At 58.2% G+C, this 19,348-nt stretch overlaps 1 protein-coding gene across 3 annotated transcripts; it reads left to right on the top strand.

The window, feature by feature from the left end:
* The first annotated feature begins 425 nt into the window (after positions 1 to 425).
* Positions 426 to 18,923, top strand: CDK5RAP3 (CDK5 regulatory subunit associated protein 3). 3 transcript variants are annotated; one of them, XM_081108894.1, is made up of 15 exons: positions 426 to 871; positions 6,704 to 6,909; positions 10,101 to 10,146; positions 12,368 to 12,499; positions 12,784 to 12,884; positions 13,203 to 13,251; positions 13,944 to 14,122; positions 14,314 to 14,450; positions 14,670 to 14,814; positions 15,424 to 15,525; positions 15,934 to 16,012; positions 16,416 to 16,504; positions 17,801 to 18,006; positions 18,347 to 18,518; positions 18,600 to 18,923. In XM_081108894.1, the coding sequence occupies exons 2-15, from the start codon at positions 6,736 to 6,738 to the stop codon at positions 18,663 to 18,665; spliced, it is 1,677 nt and encodes a 558-aa protein (XP_080965020.1). In that variant the 5' UTR covers positions 426 to 871; positions 6,704 to 6,735; the 3' UTR covers positions 18,666 to 18,923. The 3 variants fall into 3 exon arrangements, with proteins under 3 accessions (XP_080965020.1, XP_080965021.1, XP_080965022.1); XM_081108895.1 differs by lacking the exons at positions 426 to 871; positions 6,704 to 6,909 and adding an exon at positions 9,711 to 9,878; XM_081108896.1 differs by lacking the exons at positions 426 to 871; positions 6,704 to 6,909 and adding an exon at positions 9,749 to 9,823.
* The last annotated feature ends 425 nt before the right edge of the window (positions 18,924 to 19,348 follow it).

Genomic DNA, 19,348 nt, shown 5'->3' with positions numbered 1-19,348 from the left:
CAAACTTCCCAGCTACCCAAAGTAGCCAAGAACAAGATACCTACAGCCACACACCTACGCCTAATCAGTGAGGGTCGCAGGGCTGGGGGCGGGGAGTGAATTGGGATTTTGAGCATGGTCTGCAGTCTGTTCATGGGCCAACCAGAGGGCTGAGCCCTTGCCCTGGGGCCCTGCAATCCATGGGATGATAGAAATCTGCCCCTGAAGAGGCCACTACCCCTACGCTGTTTGCACAGCTGGGGAGCCCAGCCTCACGGGACAGCCCACCGCCCCTTGCCTATAACAGCTACACCGTGGCCCGCACGTGGGCACCGGGTAGGCCCCACCGCCCCAGCTGAGTTTGCCCAGGCGAGGTTGAGCCCCTTCTCAGCTGAGCCAAGTTAACCATTGACTGGGGCAAGGTGGAGGGGTGGAGGGGGCTGGAGGGAGCAAGTTGGCGTCTGCCTTGTAAGACAAAACCCAGAGCCCCAGCCCTCAGCTTTCTGGGGGGCCCTGTGGGACTTCTCCACCCTGGATAAGTCTGGGGGACCCTAGACAGGAGCAGGAGGAGGTTCAGACAGCCAGAAATACCCTTCAGGCTGGGGGTAGGCGCTGGTGGGCTCCAGCTCCACAAGAGTTAACAGAGAACAGCTCTGGAGAGAAACTCTCCCCCCAGGAGTTCCAGGCTGGAGGCCTGGAGTGACTCCAAGAAGCCAACGGGACGAGCCCCGAATTCTGCCTGCTCACCCAGGAAGGTGGGAGCCCGCATGCCAGGCTCTCCCTCGCGGCTGGACTTGTCAGCCACGGAGGCAGAACGGGGCCCTGGCTGCACCGTGGTTTCCCGCCGCCCACCCTCGGCCTGTACCTGCGATCCTGGCTGCCGCAGCTGGAGGTGAGCCCCTCCCTAGACAAGGGGCTGAGCGCCGGCGCCGCCCGGAGGGGAGCCTGGGGGAGCCGGGGGAGCCGCCAGGGTGCTGCGCCAGGCACGGCCGGGCCAGGGGAGCTGGTAGGAGCAGCTGTGCGGCAGGTGCCAGAGAAACAGGTGCGGGAGCGGGGTACCTGCTCACTGTGCCTGCAGGAGTCAAGGTGAACCTGAAACCCAGCCCCTCCCGGCTAAGTAAACAGAAGCAGAGGCCTGCTTGGCCTGATGAATATTCATTACCCCGGAAACCCAATCCCCGGGCCCGGCACCCACCCAGGGTCCTGCAGGGGCCGCCTGGCCAGGAGGAGGAAATCCCCAGGGAAGCCTGGGGTCCGGGGAGATGGGGAGCCGCTCTGTTCCGTCTCCCCCTTCTCCAGCGCCTGGTTGCTGGCCGCCTGTAGGCAAGGTCACCCCCCACCCCCCGGCCCCCCCACCCCCGCCCAGTTCATGCCCCGAGGAGGTTCAGACCCCTTTCCGGCCACAACAAAGCCTGGACCTTGCCCCGGGCACAACCGGGAAAGGGTTAAGGGCCGCTGCTCCCTCTGGCTGAGGAGGACAAGGGTGCACCCAGCTCCTTTGAACTCCAGAGTCGAAACCAGTCCCTGGTTAAACTGGTTGGCAGACCGGTTCCCAGGCTGTCCGCTCCGCCCCAGGTTCAGGGCTCCACAGGCCGGCCCTGGGTGGGCCGCTGCGGCTCCCATGCCCTAAGGGCCCTCCTCAAGGTCGCCCAGCGCTGGAGTGGGAAGGGCCCCCCCCCCCCCCACCACCCTGAGCCTCCAGACCCACCACAGCCGCAGATCTCCTGCCGCCTCCCTTGCTTAGGGGTGGGCTCTGGGGGCCGTGAAATCGTACGCGAAAGCCCGTGTGTGCGGGAAAGGGCGGTTATGTTCCTGCGACGGCACCATACGTTCATCAGACTCTCGGAGAGAACCGTGATGGCTCCCCCCCCAGGTACCACTTCCCTCAGCTTCCCCCAAGCGGCCAGCTGTCCCTCGGGTGGACCTCGCTGGGTGTTCCAAAGCGCGCAAAACCTGGGGCCAGCTCGCAGGGAGGAGGTGGGGAGAGAGGAAAAGGCGAGAAGGCAGAGTGTGCACAGGGGTGACGTCCTCACTGGTCCCCGCAGTGGTCTACAGCCACAGCTCCTCTTGCAAATCAGCCGGCTGCTCTTACATATGGCGCGCCTGGGGGAAGGTCCTCTGTGGCCCCCTCGGGCGGGCTGTCGGTGTGAGTGTCCCGCAGCTCCCTGTCCCGGTGCTGCCCAGCCGAGATGCTCAGTCCACCGGCCGGCTCCCTTCCTCCATGGGCTGAGTGTGAACCTGCCAGGCTCCGAGGGGGGCACTGGGTAGAGAAAAGACACACAATTGTCCCTTCCCCTGGCTCGCCCCCCCACCCTACACTTCAATCCTAACCGACTCTCAAACCTGCCCCACTGTGGCCAACTGGCTTCTACTTCCTTCAGTTTCTCACGACCTTGTGAATTCGTCCCCTCCATCCTGAACAGCTGTCCCTAAGCCTCAGGGGGACAGTCCTCAAAGGCTCCCCAGGGGCCACAGGACACCCGCCTGGCCTGGTCCTCGAGGATGGGATTCCTGCAGCCTCCTCTCCCAATGTCCCCAAATGTGCACACGAGGCCCTTTCTCGGCCTCCCCTCCGGTGTGCAGAGGCTGCCCGGGTGGGTGAGGTTAGGAATGCAGGCTGTGCTCTAGGCCAGGAATGGCCCCACCAACCCTTGTGTAACCCAACACAAACTCCTGTTCATCCCTCAAGACCCAAATTAACTGTTTGCCTCCTACCTCACCAAGAAGCGTCTTTTTCCGAAAGTTTGTTAAAAGGCTCCTATTTAACGTGATGTATACGATGGTTGATTGTACAACCGAAATGAGAAGCAGAAACATTCTTAATGAGAAATCCTTAATGTGGCCCATTGCCTTTGTGCCTCCCTCCCTTGGACAGGTAAGTGTGAGAGAAAACTGGTTTCTTTCTTTTTCTTTAATATGCTTTTTAAAATATATTTTTATTGATTTCAGAGAGGAAGGGAGAGGGAGAGATAGAAATATGAATGATGAGAGAGAATAATTGATTGGCTGCCTCCTGCACGCCCCCCACTGGGGATTGAGCCTACAACCCGGGCATGTGCCCTTGACCGGAGTTGAACCTGGGACCTTTTGGTTCGCAGGCTGACGCTCTATCCATCGAACCAAACCGGCCAGGGCTTTAAATATGTTTTTTGTTGATTTCAGAGAGAGGAAGGGAGAAGGAGAGAGAGAGAAACATCAATGAGAGATAAACATCCATCGGCTGCCTCCTGCACGCCCCCTACTGGGGAACGAGTCTATAATCCAGGGAATCGGTGACCTGGTTCATGGGTCCATGCTCCACTACTGGGTGAAAACCGGTGTATTTCACTTCTTGTTTCAGCGGCAGCAGGCTTGTCACATTGTCTCCCAGGGTTTGTGTGAATTGAAGATATTATTTTGCAAGGTCCCTTGCTCTCGTGGGAAGAGTACACTGATGTCCCAGGAAGATGCCCACAACTTTCCAAATCTGACACTTTCTCTGAAAACCTGGTCTATTTGAGCGTGGATGTCCAGTCCAGACAACACCAGAAGAGGCTAAGAAGTCATCCCAGCTGGGATGTTGGGAAGAGACTGGAAGGATGGAGGGATGGGCACTGGCCTGGGGGACTCTAACCAGGGCCGGAGCCATTTCCATCTTCACAGGCAGAGGCTCTGTGAAGGCGCTCATCCCCGCCCCCCGCCCCCCAAACCCAGGCCTCTCTGGTTTCTGGGACACACGGGGGCAGAGTCCTGTCCTCTCAGCCTCACGCTGGAGAAGGCGCCCCAGGGAGAGCCGCAGTGCCCTGGCTTCAGTGGGGGCCCACCTGTGGCCTGCCCTTGGGAGCGTGCCACCAGGACCAGCTCCCCAACCCACCCTCCTGGGAGAGCCCAGCCTGGGAAGTCAGGCCCAAACCCTGGCCTTTGGGGGATCTATTTTGGGGAGGAGCAGAGTTGGGAGGGGAGTTTGAGATCAGGCTGTAGACTGTGAATATCCCTTTAACAGATCGCCCACATGGAGGCTGCCTCATTGCTTTCTACAATGCCTCACCTTTCAACGCCCTTTCTGAAACTAGGCTCAAGGGTGATATTCCACAAACAAGCATGCAAAGTGCATGTTCTGGGAAACGTGTCCTTGTTGAGAACAGCAAGTAAAATACACGAAGGGAGTTAGTTCCAAGGACCTCGATGGCCTGCCGGGGCTCGGAGCCCGGTTTCTGTGGTCCTTTTTGTTGCAGGATGGAACCTGCCACCTTGACCGGGAATCGAACCCATGACCCTTCGGTGTGGGGGCCGACGCTCTAACCACTGAGCATACTGGCCAGGGCCTGTGTGGACTCAACCCTGATGGTGGATCCACCCCGGGGTGGATCCTCTCAGCGGTGCGCCAACCTGCATTCCCACTGCCATGTTCCCATTGCCCTCGGAGGCACGGAACGGAGTCTCCCCGGGAGCCAGCCACTGCGCTGACACCTTGCTTTCAGACTCCTGGCCTGCAGAAGCGTGAAAACATACATTTCTGATGTTCCGAGGCACCCGTTTTGTAATCATTTGCTCTAGCAGCCCCGGCGAACCACAAACCCCATTTCTGGTAAAGCTGAGCATCTTGTCAGACATGTGCTGGCCACGTGGGTTTCCTGTCCTCTGAAAGGACCCTTTCTCGGTGTAGAAAAGCTCCCCCTCCCCATCTGACTGCTGTCCTTCTCGTGTGCACCGACTGGAATCCTATAAATGCGTCTATGGGTTCCTGGACCCTTGGCACAAGGCTACAGGGGCCTGCTGCCCACTGGCTGGGAACCCCGGTCTGCAGGCGTATGTTCCAACCCTTCGCCATGGGCCTGAGGGTTCTGCATGGTCTCCCCTGGCCTATCTCTTCCACCAAATAGCTTTCCACTCTCCCCACAAACATCCCAGGCCCCCGTGATCAGCATCTTCTGGAGCAGCCTCGGCTCTCTTTCCTGTGCTTCACCCACTCGGTTCCTCTCCTCCCTGCTCTCCACTCAGCCGCAGTCCCTTCCCACCCTGCAAGTCTCACCCCCAGGGCTTCTCCTCCCTGAGCCGCCCTGGCGGCTTCCTGTCCCCACCCCGTGCCTGTACCCCCAGGTTGAGCTGGCCGCTCCCCCTCTCTGCTCCCTGAGCTCCCGCGCACACCTCTGACTCGGTTCACGACCTGTGACGCATGAGCAGAGTGCTGGGCGCCGGGAGTGCTGCCGTGGGGGTTAGCCCTGCACGCATCATGCTGTCACGCTGTTGGAGGGCGGGGACTATGTTTGCGTGTGAAGGTCCCGACACTGACGTACGTGGGACAGGAGGCTGGGCTGTGGGCTTGGTTTTCCCTCCTTCCACCCGCCGTGAAGGGAGTGAGATATGCAGTGGCACCCTTAGGAGATGATGCCTCAGACCCGACTCACAAGGCCCCCAGTGACGCATCCTCCCCTAGAAGTCCAACAAAGATGAAGGGGTGGGAGGGCACGGCTGGCCAGGGTTTAGGGTGCAGCCGGCGGCCCCAGAGTTAAGTCAGTGGCCTGTGCTTAACTCGGGAAGCCAACCAGCCCTGATGTCTTCACCTCCATTTCCTCCCTCTGGTTCCAAGCGGTTCAGGGGGCTGGACTACAAGTCCTGAGCTGCAGAGAGAGGGAGGAGGGACAGGCTGGGGAGCACACACTCCGCCTCCAGACCAAGTGATCCTGGTCCCCACGCATCACTAACTGTCTCCGTGCACATGCCTCACCTTCTCCTAGTCCTTCCTTTACACCCACCGCGAGGCCCCTCACAGTCAATGTCAGGTGTTAGGCCGGGGGCTGGGTCACAGGGGTGAAGACGGCTCCTCCTGGCCACAGGTGCCCTCAGACTAGCTGGGGAGATGGACGCTGGAAAACACCGCACAGAGATCACACTGCAACAGCAAGGGCCCCCTGAAGCTGCTGAGTTTCCAGGGCTTCCAGCCCGGCAGGCAGACCACACGCAGGTGCACACACACACACACACGCACACACAGGCAGAGTGGCTGTGAGCAAACACGCAGAAGGCACAGACCATAAAGTAATAAACAGAGGGCCGATTAAAACATGGATTGCTTGAATGTCAAGGGCAAGCCTCCTTTTTTAGGGCTATTGCAGGAAGATAAGCAGTGGGCGTCCTCGCCCAGGACGGGGCGTGGTAAGGAAGAACTTCGGAAAGGGGCAGGGTCGGCAGGAAGTGGGAGTCAGGCCGAGGAGGAGGAGGGGGGAAGAGACGGGGCCCGGGTGGCTGAGCTGCGGGAGGGGACAGGCAGGGCTGCTGGGGAACGAGGATGCAGGTGGGGGAGCCAGACAGGCCGGGGGTGGACTCCCAGCCCCACCACCGGTATGATCTCACGTTACGTATCTAAGCGTGGCTCCCTCGCCTGTAAAGTCTGGCCGGTGGTAGTGCCCACGTTACAAGGTTGTTGGATCCAGTTAGATAAGGCTTGTCAGACATGGAGATCTACACTGGCCCGGGGCACATGGTTATCCCTGAACAAGCAAACTGACTGTGATGACGTTGACATGACAACAACAATAACAACAACAAAGGATGGAAGGCAGCCTGCACAAGGAGCACCCTGAGGGCATCTGCTCTGTCCAAGGCGGGGTGGCATGGGCTCCCTATGTCCTCCCCACCTCCCCCCAGGGTCTTCTCTCCCCCAGACAGCGTCCCACCTGCTAAATCAGCAGAGAAGTGGGGGATCCACGGTCAGCATCCCACCCCTCTCTCTGCCACTTTCCAGGTGCTGGGAACCCCAAGGCCCTCGATGCCCGGATGCCAGGCCACCCATGTGCTCCTCTGCCCACGGGCCCTGAGGCTCTCCGTGGCCTTGGAAAAGGAGGGACAGGGCAGAATGCTGTCCGCGGCCCACACTCCGTGCTCTCTGGGCAGCCTCCCACCCAGAGGCCAGCGGCTGAGGTACATGAGTCACCGGGAGCTGAGGGTGGGGTGAGTGCCAGTGGTCTATCGCCACCAAGTCGCCAGGGCTGGGCCTTGCAGACTCACCCCTCCCTGCTCTGCCCCGCCTGCTGATTCGAGCAGGAGCGCTGCATCTGGGTGGGGGGTGGTGGGGGGAGGACATGCTTCCTGGGATATCCCAGGGAGCCAGGGACACACGGTTGCAGCCCAGTAAGTGTTTGTTTAATCACGGGGGAGCCCCAGCGATTCCTAGAGCCTGAGTCAGGACTCTGAGATGGGAGCCAAATTCCCTAAGAGAGCCCTGAAGAGGCCCTTAGTGCTGCCGGGAGCCATTTTCAGGGAAGTCTTTCAGCTCATGCTATACTAATGATTAACGCTGTGCACACACACACGCATGCACACACACACACAGGCTCACACACACTCTCACACACATATACACTCACTCACGCACTCACACACAGTCACACACACAGTTACACACACACTCTCACACATACACACACACATGCACACACACACACACACTCACATACACATTCACACACACACACTCACACACTCACATTCACTCACACTCACATACACACTCACACACCCTCACACTCACACACACACACAGTTTACAAAGCATGAGCTTCATTAAAGCGTGTTGTAAACGGTAAAGAGTCAGATACATCTAGAATGTTTATTTATTTAAGCGTATAAACAGAAATACCCCAAGATAGGCCGCTATCTCTGTGGCTGGCAGAGAGGCTATGGAAATGGCCCAAGATCTCACTGGGCAGGAATCTAGATCCTCTGGCTGTTGTATCACACACACAGTTTAATAAAAAATTTACTGAGCCCCAAGTGCCAGGCGGGGGGAGGGAAGGAGGGGGCCACTTAGAGAGGAGCAGGCAGAGCCTCCTGGAGGAGCCAACAACCCGGAAGGAGGGGGCGCCCAATGCCCCCCCGCCCTGTGAGACGCCAGGAATCTGTTCTCGCCCACCTTCTCTCCCTGCTCTACCACTTCTTGCCGAGGCTCACACCCTCCCTCAGCTTCAGGGACCACCAGGACCACAGCTCAGCCCCTGGCTCTCCAGAGCTGGCCCCCAGCCCCATGGCTCCTCTGAACTCTAGAGCTGTGGACCCCAGTGCCTCCTGCACCCTCCCCGCAGGGGTCTCCCAGCACCACCAGCCCACAAGTCCAAGGCTGAAACACCCTCTTCCCCCCCAGCTCAGCATCCTCATCCCTGCCTCAGGTGTGGCTCCTCCATTTAGGTGTCATCTTTGCAGTCCCCCCCGCCCCCAACACACAGCCAACCAATTGCCAGGTCCTGCTTATTTTCCTCCAAAACATCCTGAAATCCAGCCCTTCCGCTGCTCCTCATGCCTCTCTCCCAGGTCAGGCCCGAACTTCTGCGTAATAATCTCCTGACAGTCTTACCTCCCATGTCCCCATTCTTATGCCCCATGAACCCATCCTCCTTGCAGCCAATCTGTACAGGTCCCTCCCTGCCTCAAACCCTTAAAACCCTCCAATGGTTCCTCTCTGCAGGGGGGAAGTCCAAGTTCTTCTTCTTTTTTTTTTATCCTCACCTGAAAATATTTTTCCATTGATTTTTAGAACGAGTGGAGGGGAGGGAGGGAGGGAGGGAGAGAAACATCAATGTGAGGGAGACGCATCGATTGGTTGACTCCCACACACGCCCTGATAGGGGCTGGGGATGGACCTACAACCCAGGGATGTGCCCCTGACTGGGAATTGAACCCGTAACCCTTAGGTGAGAGGAGCCGATGCTCTAACCACAGGTCATACCAGCCAGGACCCAAGTGCTTTAATGAGACGCCCCATGATATGACCATTTGACCTTTACAGTCTCTTCTCTGGCCAATCCATGCCTTTTCCTGCACAGAGCCTGGCCTGCCTGTAGGACCAGCTTCATGAGTGTGAGACCTATGCAGGGCCCTCTTGAAATTCTTCCTATTTTTTAGCAAGGGCCCTACACTTTAAAAAATATATATTTTAAAAAATTGAGTTTTAGAGAGAGAGGAAGGGAGGGGGGGGAGAGAGAGAGAGAGAGAGAGATGTGAGAGCCTAACATTGATCAGCTGCCTCCTGCAAGCCTCCTACTGGGGATCGAGCCTGCAACCTGGGCATGTGCCTGACAGGGAATCGAACCAGCAACCTTTACTTGCATGGGAGGATGCCCAACCCAGTCACACAGGCCAGAGCCAGGGCCCTGCATTTTCAGTTTGCACTGGACCCCACAAATTATATTGCCAGTTCCCTGCACCCCTCTTGCAGTTTGTTGCCTCCAAAGCTTTGTCTGTACAACCCCCTCCACCCGGAACACCCCTCCACACATCACCCCTCTTTCTGCAGCTCTTCCTTTAAGACTCAACTTAGGCGCTGTGCTTGGGATGCCTCCCTTGGCCCTCTTTCCCCTCCTTCCCTGTCCTAATGAGCCCGGAGCAGGTGCTCAACACACGTCTATGAGATCAACTGAATGGGAAGGCAACGTGTGATAAGTGCTAGAAGACAGTTACAAACTACGAGAAACAGTGAAACGAGGCAAGACGGGGCGAAGGCAAGTCTAAAGGCCACCGGTTCGCCAAGGCGGCGCTAGGATCCTGCCTGGAGACGCGTTAATCTGTGCTCAGAGGGTTCCACGTGGCTGCGATCAGCTCTCGGGCGCCGCCTGCCGCGATCGTGCCGCCGCTGCAGCTCTTTCTGGCGCCCCGCCCCTCCCCGGCCCTGAGCCCGCCTCGCACCTCCCATTGGCTGGCTCCTGTTCTCCCGCCCCTCCTCGGCTCAGCCATTCGGAGCCCGGCGGTGGGTGGGGCTTGCGGCCAGGGGTGGAGCGAGCGCCCCGATTGGCTCCGAGGAAAGCGGCGACGTGGCGGAGGAGGCCGGTTTGGGCCTAAACTGAAGCGCTGCCGCCCGGGCGCCGGGTTGGTGGTAGGCGGGGCGTGCTGGGTCGTTGGCCGGAAGCTGAAGTGGAGGGAGGATGCAGGTGGGGGAACAGGCGCCGAGGAAACGGGGGGCTCTCCCGGGACCCCTGGGTTCGGTTCCCCCCGTCCGACCCTAACCCGCTTCCTCGGCCACCCTCCCGGGCGGGCGGGCGCAGCCCTCCCCGGCCCCTCGTTCTGGCCCCGCGGGTGCCCTGAAATGAGCGCGCGAGCGGCACGCCCCCTCCCCGCGCTCACACCCCTCTGTCTGCCGTGTTTCCCGCCAGGACCATCAGCACGTGCCCATCGACATCCAGACCAGCAAGCTGCTCGGTAGGACGGGGCGTCCCCGCGCAGCCCGCTTTCGGGGGAGCCCGGCCCCTTCCCCCCCAACCCCCGTCGCCAACAGCTGGGAGCCCTGACGCCCCGAGGCCCCTGTTAAATCGCTGACCGTCCCCACGGGTCTGTGCCCCGGCCTGTGGCCCGACCGGCCTCGCTAACAGCAGCGGGAGGGACCGTGCCTAGTCTGTACCTGACCTGTGTCTCCCACTTAACATCTGGAACATGTGTTGTCCAATCACATCCCTCAGGTGTAGGGAGGGGCGTGGCCTACCTGAAAGTCAACACAGTGGCAGATCCGAAATGGGAATTTATGTCAGGCTCCAATGGGTGCATGACATTCGTGCACTGTGGGGGGGTTGTCCCTCAGCCGGGCCTGCACCCTTTTGCAGTCGGGGAGCCCTTGGGGGATGTCCAACTGACAGCTTAGGCCTCCTCGGAGGAGGCTGGCCACTGGGCTTGCTGTCAGCCCAGCTTGTGGCTGAGCGGCCTCCCCCTGTGGGTGTGCACTGACCACCAGCAGGGGGCAGTTCCTGTGTTGAGCATCTGCCCCCTGGTGGTCAGTGCACATCATGGCAACCGGTTGTTTGGTCGATTTGCATATTACCCTTTTATTGTATAGGAAAGGATTGATTTCAGAGAGGAAGGGAGAGAGAGAGATAGAAACATCAGTGCTGGGAGAGAATCATTGATCAGTTGCCTCCTACACACCCCACACTGGGAATCGAGCCCACAACCCGGGTGGGAATCGAACAGCGACCTCGTGGTTCATAGATTGACGTTTGCCCACCGAGCCACGCCGGCCGGGGCTGCATTTTCTTTTTAGAAGCTTCTGTCTTCTCTTGACTTTAGGAAGAAGAGGGACCTAGACCCAGTTGGAAATAAAGACCCGTTAGTGGCCGGGCCATCTCCCTGATGTCTGTATCTGATCCACAGACCCCCTCCCCAGTTGAGGGCAAGGGAAGGACCTCTTCCTTCTGACCCCTGCAGGGCATTGCACATTGCACATTTTTAAATGCTTACTGGATTGATTGATTTGATGCCGTATCGTTTGTTAAGCTGTCTGCCTGACTACCTCATCCCTTTGCTTCTGGTTCTGGGACATTCACAGAAGTTTTCTTTCTGGACACAGCAGAGGGAGTAGAATGAGAACCCCTGTGGGGCCCCGTGTCAGACCGATTTATTAACCAGGGCCGGTTCTGGGTTTCCCGCTGTGGGCCGGTTAGTCGGTCCTGTGCAGTGGCCACTTCCTTGGCCTCACTTCGGGTCTGTCCCAGCTCTTCGGCACATGTGCACGCTCGGTGTATGAACTTGTCCTTGGCCGTGAGGGTATAGCGTAGACCCTCAGTCATTCGTGGAGGGTCCGTGCTATGCCAGGTGCGTTTTCAGGCACTTGATATTGTAAAAGTGAAGATCAGTAGGATTTATGGAGTCCTTGCCATGTGCCAGGCACAGTGTCCAATGCTGTACCTACATTTCCCCTGATCGCTCAGTATCTTATTATCCCCATTCTACATGTGGGGAAACCGAGGCACGGAGGCGGAGAGACTTGCCCCAGGAAGTTGGTAATTAGAAGGCAGGACCGCCTGAACCACAAAGCCCAGCTCTTAGCTCTCTCCTCCTGACGACACATGCATGGCTCTCAGAGGGCCACCCTGACCCTCTGCGAACAACTTAAATCCAGGCCCAGCTTCCCGGAGGTCAGTCACGCCGTCTTCACGTGTGCAGGGCGGAGCTGCACCGCTAAGAACAGACCAGTGTGAGGCAGCCCTGAGGGCGCTGTGGGTATTAGGGGCTTTGCAGTTGCTCATTCTCCCGGCTCTTGGCAGAACCCGCTTGTGTTTTCCATTGTCGTGGTTAATCCCAGCCCTGAGGAAGTGGAAGTTGAACATCATCCTCTGTCAAGAAAGTTATAATTACCCCTGGAAGCAGAAATATTATGGAGAATTTAGAGTGGTCAAAAGTGGCGCTTTGATGTCAGGACTAGTTTAAAGTTTCTCTTTATCCTTGTGTGGAGCCAACTGCTCCGGGAGTCAGGTTGCCAGCGTCTGTTTAGCCCTTGCAGGCATCCCTTTGGGCCTGTCTTCATGTCCATCTTCCCGTGACCCCCAGCCCTTAGCCAGTGTGAATACAACCCGTAGCCCCTGTCGTGGCGTGTCTGCCCGATTTGTGACCGTCTGAAGGGGGCGCTGTGATTTGGGTGTTTCTCACGTAGACTGGCTGGTGGACAGAAGGCACTGCAACCTGAAATGGCAGAGTCTGGTGCTGACCATCCGAGAGAAGATCAATGCTGCCATCCAGGACATGCCGGAAAGCGAGGAGATTGCCCAGCTGCTCTCTGGGTCCTGTGAGTGCCTTGGGGCCACCTTGCCGGAGCCCTCGCTTCCCCGGGCGCGGTACAGAGCCACTGGGCTGCTCCCCTGTCGCTTAGCCACAGCGGATCCCCAGAGAAAGGTTTTGTCCAGGGGTGTAGATGCCCGTTTCTTCCTACACAAACTGGTGAAGGAGAGAGCTATGCATGATGGGAGAACCGTGCTTACTTCAGTCACTGGCATGTGAGTCAGCTATCGGCCAGAGTAGATGGGGGAGATACTGGAATTCTCAACGTCTTTGCTCTCCCTTGCTTTCCAGACATTCACTACTTCCACTGCCTAAGAATCGTGGACCTTCTCAAAGGCACTGAAGCTTCCACAAAAAACATTTTTGGCCGGTACTCTTCTCAGCGAATGAAGGCAAGTGTGGGCGAGGATGCTAATGGGATCAGAGCTCTGGGTCTCTCGGAGGATCCGGTGGAGACGCCTACATGGAATGCTTCCTGAACTTTCTCTCTGACCCCAGAGCTTATGCCAGAAGTAGCTCCTTTGGGGATTGCTCGTTGGCGCCACACTCTTAAAATCAAGTGGGTGGTCCAGCCAGTGCTCAGAGGAGGACAAGGAATGTGTGTTTGGTGTGACGGGAAGGCTGGGAGAGCGTGCCCTGCTCCGGGCTTGCGCTGGGACGTGACTGCTGAGTGCAGTCCTGGCTCACTTCCTGTTTCCGTTCTCCCGCAGGATTGGCAGGAGATCGTGGCCCTGTATGAGAAGGACAACAGCTACCTAGGTAGGCGGTCCAGTCTGGCCTCCTGGTGTCCAGGGCGCCACTGGGGAAGCCCACTCCCATGGTCCCGAGACACTGAGCTTCTAGGAGACACAGACCGTGTCGGGGAGAGGTTGGGCTGTAGATGTTTGCAAGGTGGGAAAATACATTCCACAGTGTTGGGAGGAGCAGGAGGACCAGGCAGGTAATAGGTAAATGCCAGGCCTGACCCCTCAGGTGTGTGTGAGTTCTCTACCACTGAACTCTCGTAAGGTGAGTGTGGAACCCCATTCCCTCCGCACCCCCATTCTATAGTAGGCAGAGGATGCATGGATTATCCTTGGGGCCATATCAAGTTCCTGAGAGAGTAACTGAAGGGCTGATTGTAGTTTGGGTGTGTTTTCTAATAGTATAAATAATAATAATGATAATAGCTAATATTTACCAAGCACCTACTAAATACAAGCCATTAGGCTTGGTGTTTTATGTGGATTCCCTCTTTAGTCCTCACGGCAAATATTGTCGACCTTGTGATTCAGATGAGGATTGGGTTAGAGACGTTAAATGGCTGTCGTAGCTGCCACAGCGAGGAAGGGGAGGAGCTGGGAAGCCACCCCACGCTCTTCCCCACCAAACGAGGGTCCATGTGTGCGTGTCCCGGGCGTGCTTGCCTGATGGTGCGGGTGTCTGAGGCGAATTTCCTGGGCCCTTCTCAGTGGAACTCTCTAGCCTCCTCGTTCGGAACGTCACCTATGAGATCCCCTCGCTGAAGAAGCAGATCGCCAAGTGCCAGCAGCTGCAGCAAGAATATAGCCGCAAGGAGGAGGAGGGCCAGGGCGGGGCTGCCGAGATGCGGGAGCAGTTCTACCACTCGTGCAAGCAGTACGGCATCACGGTGAGCGGAGGGCACCGGGCCTCTCTCTGCCTGCTGGGCCCACAGCTCTGCATCTGGGAAAGGCTCCCCCCAGCCTGCTGTGCCCTTCGGGGGCCAGCTTCTCTCCTGTCTGCTCTGCGCACGTTTTCTTTCATCTGCTGGACCCCACTTCCCGGCACCCTGCCTTAGCCCCCTTCTCCCATCCCCTCTAGGGAGACAATGTCCGGAGAGAGCTGCTGGCTCTGGTGAAGGAGCTACCGAGTCAACTGGCCGAGATCGGGGCGCGGGCTCGGTCCCTGGGGGAAGCCATTGACCTGTACCAGGCCTGCGTGGGGTTCGTGTGTGAAAGGTAAAGGGGACCAGGGCTGCTCTGTAGCGGGGGGCAGTGTGCCCATTTCCCTGGCTGTTCTCTCTTCTCCACTTGTGTTTTCCCCACATGACACTTGAGTTTCACTTTACGCACTGGAACCCATGGGGGCTTTGCCCATCTGACCTTATGGCCCAGGCCAAAGCCCACTGTTGACTTCGTGAGTGGGCAGCAGGAGGGTCAGTTATGTCCCTGTTGCAGCCCCGAGGAGCAGGTGCTGCCGATGCTGCGATTTGTGCAGAAGCGGGGGAACTCCACGGTGTACGAGTGGAGGACGGGGACAGAGCCCTCCGTGGTGGAGCGGCCGCACCTCGAGGAGCCGCCTGAGCAGGTGGAAGAAGACGCGGTAAGACAGGCCGAGGGAGAGCTGCTCCCCCGACCCCCCAACACACACAGCCCAAACCTCACAGCCTGAATTCAGAGTCCCAGAGGAAGAAAGGGATTTGTGTGAGAGACTGTAGGTGGAAGGGCCCAGGGGCCTACTCCCCTATTTTTCCGGCCGCCTTTTTAAAATTTTTTTTCTTTTTTATTGATTGCAGGGAAGAAGGGAAAGGGAGATAGAAATATCATTGATGAGAGCATCATTGATCAGCTGCCACCTGCACACCCCCCACCAGGGATTGAGCCTGCAATTGGGCATGTGCCCTGATCGGGAATTGAACCGTGGCCTCCTGGTTCATAGGTCGATGCCCAACCTCTGAGCCACGCAGGCCGGCCTTTCTGGCCTTCTTGCGGTCAGAGTATAGAAGAGGGCCGGGAGCCTCAGCAATCTGCCTGGCTTTGAGCTAGGAACCCTTCAGTCCCGTCAGCTCTCCGAGATGGGCTCTGCTTAGGGGGCTTGGAGGCCACTGCGTTTAAACAGTGGACGAGCACATCCTACTGAGGCGGCCGAGGCCGTGGGAAGGCAGGCCCCTTACCATCCCCACCCTCCGAGCTAACACTTCCTTTCTCCTAGATTGACTGGGGCGACTTTGGGGTGGAGGTGGCCTCTGAAGGGACTGACCCTGCCCAGCCTGCTGGCATTGACTGGGGCATCTCCCTGGAATCGGATTCAAAGGTGAGGATGCCCTCTCGGCCCGTCTCTGAGGACTTCCAATGATTACTGCTTCAGCGAGAAGAAAAGTCTTGTCTGTGCCTTTAAAGGCATCATTGGGAGCTCATGGCTCTCAGACCAGGTGTGGTCCAGGGGAGACAGCTTCCAAAGTGACATGTCAGAGCCTGGGCCTCTCCTGGTGTTCGGGGCAAGGGGTGGGGCTGTCAGCAGGTGGTAACTCTACAGAGCAGGGGTGAGGGTGGCAACATCCATGGCCTCACACTGGCGTCTTTGCCACCGACCACAGGCCTGCGTGTCCTTCCTGCAGCTGAAATGTGCGGTTGTTGACTTAGGGAGGGCTTGGGTCGATTCTGGCTCGCTTTGCTGGGAAAATTCTGCCAACATTCCTGGGGCTCTTTGCTTTCCACCCAGGAAGCTGGGGGTGATGGGATAGACTGGGGAGACGATGCTGCCGCTTTGCAGATCACAGTGGTGGAGGCTGGAACTGAGGGTGAGTGCACGGCCCCGGCCAGCAGCCCGCGCGGGTTTGGAGAGGAATGTGGGGGAGGGGTCCCAGGCGTGCTGATGGGCTCTGCGTCTGAACTGACCCTCCCCACCCGCTGAGAGGCTGTAGCAGCAACTGAGCCACTAGAGGGCAGTGCAGGCCGAGACTTCCCCTGTGCCCAGAGGGCTGGCCTCACTCAGACCAGCTGTGGTCCTCACAGGCTGCGGTTGGCAGCAGTGCCTGTCTCGGGCTGAGACGTGGGAATGGGTGACCTTTCCCCTTGGGGTTGGAACAGGAAGTGGCTTTAGTTCAGTGAGTCCGTGTCCATATTAACCCACCAGAGCGTCGCACTTGGGGGAGGTCTCCTCCCGTCCTCAGCTCCCTCATCACTTCTGTCTCCTCCTGGCAGCTCCGGAAGGTGTTGCTAGGGGCTCGGATGCCCTGACACTCCTTGAATACCCTGAGACCCGGAACCAGTTCATCGACGAGCTCATGGAGGTACCTTCATCCTCTGCGAGGGGGGTGGGGGGCACCGCATTGGAGGGCTTGCTCCAGACCCCTGACCCGGCCCCCCCTGTTCCTATGAGGGACACCAGAGACATCTCATACTAGGAGGCCCCATCCACTCAGCAAGGGTTTACCCTGCACTTTCTCAGCCCCTGGCACTGCCTGAGGCACCAGAGAGGGAGCAGGGAATAAAACAGTCCAAGTCCTGACCTGGGGCTTATGTTCCAGTGGGGAATGCAGACAGGAAACAAGATGAATAAAGTAAGAGATGCGGTGTGCTAGGTGTTAAGGTCAGTGCCACGGAGGAAAGGAGTGCTGGAGGGCTGCTGGGCTTCATGTCGGCCGACCAGGGAAGGCCTCGTGGTGAAGGTGACCAGTAAGCCAGGACCTGCAGGGGCAGGGAGAAACGCCGAAGCCTGGCCGAAAAGCTCTCCAGGCAGAGGGCGCGATTGCCAAGGCCCTGAGAGGGGCGCCGGCCCTGCGTATCTGATGCAGGGAGGCCGGCCTGGCAGAGCCGGGAGTGGGCAAGTGAAGGCGATCAGAGAGGTGGAGCTTCAGGACTTTGGCTTTTACTACGAGTGACTGAGATGCTGCAGGAGGTTTGGAGCCACATGATCTCACTGTGTCAATACTATCCCTGTGGCTAAGGTACGGGCAGCCCAGAGTAAGGAGCCGGTGTTCTCGGTCATTCTTGTGGGACTGGGGCGCTGGGGGCTGCCCTTGTTAATCTGGGTCTTTCCCTCCCAGTGCCCTGCTGGCTGGGGAGGCTTCATGAAGATTATTGTCCTCACCAGATTCATCCTCTTTCTATCCAGAGAGGACCCTCCTAGCCTCCAGGGCAGAGGAGGACAGAAGTGATCAAGCTTCCATGGTTGAATAAGAGGGACAAGATCTGTGGCTGTCTCTCAGAGTCTTCCTAGCCCTTCCTTATCCCAGGGATCCCTCTCCCTGAGTCTCATTCCTTCCACGGAGAGAAAATACCTTCACCGGGGCCAAGAGAACCCTTTGAATCTCTGCGTTCTCAGTTATCTGATCCCCAGCGAGGAGGAAGCAGGGGTCCAGGCTAGATAGGGCCTGAGATAGAAATGGGTGATGGCAGAGTGAAGCAGAGGCTGCCCCAAGCCCTGACGTTATAGTTGGTGTGTTTCTAGCAACAAAAGTATTCAGAGGAAGGAACCGCTCCGCACCCAGAGCCTCACCCTCACATCTCACCCTTATTTGGGGCAGGCTGGGGGCTTAGCCTTAGGGTTCTCTTCTTGGTTTGAACCAAATCCTCTTCGTCCTCAGCTCGAGATCTTCCTGTCCCAGAGAGCCGTGGAGATGAGCGAGGAGGCCGACATCCTGTCTGTGAGCCAGTTCCAGCTGGCTCCAGCCATCCTGCAGGGCCAGACCAAAGCGAAGATGGAAACCCTGGTGTCAGGGCTGCAGGACCTGATTGGCCGGCTCACCAATCTCCGAATGCAGCACCTGTTTATGATCCTGGCCTCACCAAGGTCTGGCTTTCCCCTTGACATGGGGCTGTTCCGGGATCGGAGCAGGACTCCTCCATCTTGAAGAGTCCTGACCCCTTGTATTCTTCTCCATGACCCCTTAGACCTCGTGCCTGCCTCCCATAGTTGGGCCATCCCAACCGGGGACCTAGAGTCTCTGTGGGGCAAGTGGGGTGATGTGCTGTATGCAGCCAGAACCCGGAGGACAGGGCAACCAGGAGGTAGTCTTTACAGAAAGGTGGAAGGATGGGGCCGATTCGGGATGTGGTTTCCTGAGCTGCATCTGTTAGTTGAACGGATGCTCCGGTTGCTCTGCTACCCCACTGCCCTGAACGCCCTGCAGGTATGTGGACAGAGTGACCGAGTTCCTCCAGCAAAAGCTGAAGCAGTCCCAGCTGCTGGCTTTGAAGAAAGAACTGATGGTGCAGAAGCAGCAGGAGGCACTGCAGGAGCAGGCCGCTCTGGAGCCCAAGCTGGACCTGCTGCTGGAGAAGACGAAGGAGCTGCAGAAGCTGGTAAGACAGGAAAGGGAAACCTACCAGGGCGGGACCCCCGTTTCCGCAGATCGAGGCCCACTCGGCACCGCTGTCTTTCAGATTGAAGCTGACATTTCCAAGAGGTACAACGGGCGCCCTGTGAACCTGATGGGAACCTCTCTGTGACACCCGCCCCGTCCTGCTCGTCTCCTCAGCCTCAGGACGGAGGTGGGACGCCAGGGCTGATGTTGCGGGCCTTTCCCAGCGAGAGACCAGGCTCTGGAGGGTGGAAGGCCACGTGCGGGAGCGTCACCCAGATGGTGACCTTTGCACTCAACTGTATCTCTGGAAGAAGCTGTCTTATGGGCCCTGTGGCCTGTCAGCCTGAAACCCCAGCGTCTCCTTGTTAACCAGTCGGACTTAATAAAAGAGAAAGAGACTGGCTTTATCCTGACCGTTTCTGCTTCTCTGGGCCTGGAGCTGAGACTGCACACCTGTTTGCATGGGGTTCGTGATCCCCGTGGGCTCCCCAGGCCACCAGCTGTCCCTGTGCAGGCCCAGGTGAGGGATCTGTCCTCTGGGTGACAGGGAGGGCCCAGATTAGCATCTGCAGATGGCTCAGGAAGGGGCTCTGGGTTCCTGAGTCAGGGGCCCCTTTTTCTGAGCCAGGCCCAGCCTGCCCCACTCAGGCCAGAGCCCAGGAGAAGCAGTCAGGTGGCAGCCTGGCTGGAGCCAGCAAAGCTGTCTTTCCCTTTTAGTCACAGCTTACCCCCCGGCAGAGGGGAAATGCGGTTTGGGGAGGAAAGTCTGATGAACAAGGTGGAGACAGGAGTTGTCACCTTCACTAGCTGCCTGTTCACTTACTACCC

This window comes from Myotis nattereri, assembly GCF_964212035.1.
Source record: "Myotis nattereri genome assembly, chromosome: 16".
In the NCBI taxonomy this organism is placed as follows: domain Eukaryota; kingdom Metazoa; phylum Chordata; class Mammalia; order Chiroptera; family Vespertilionidae; genus Myotis; species Myotis nattereri.
Note: the sequence above shows the minus strand (reverse complement) of the source record. Positions and strands in the feature narration are given on the sequence as shown.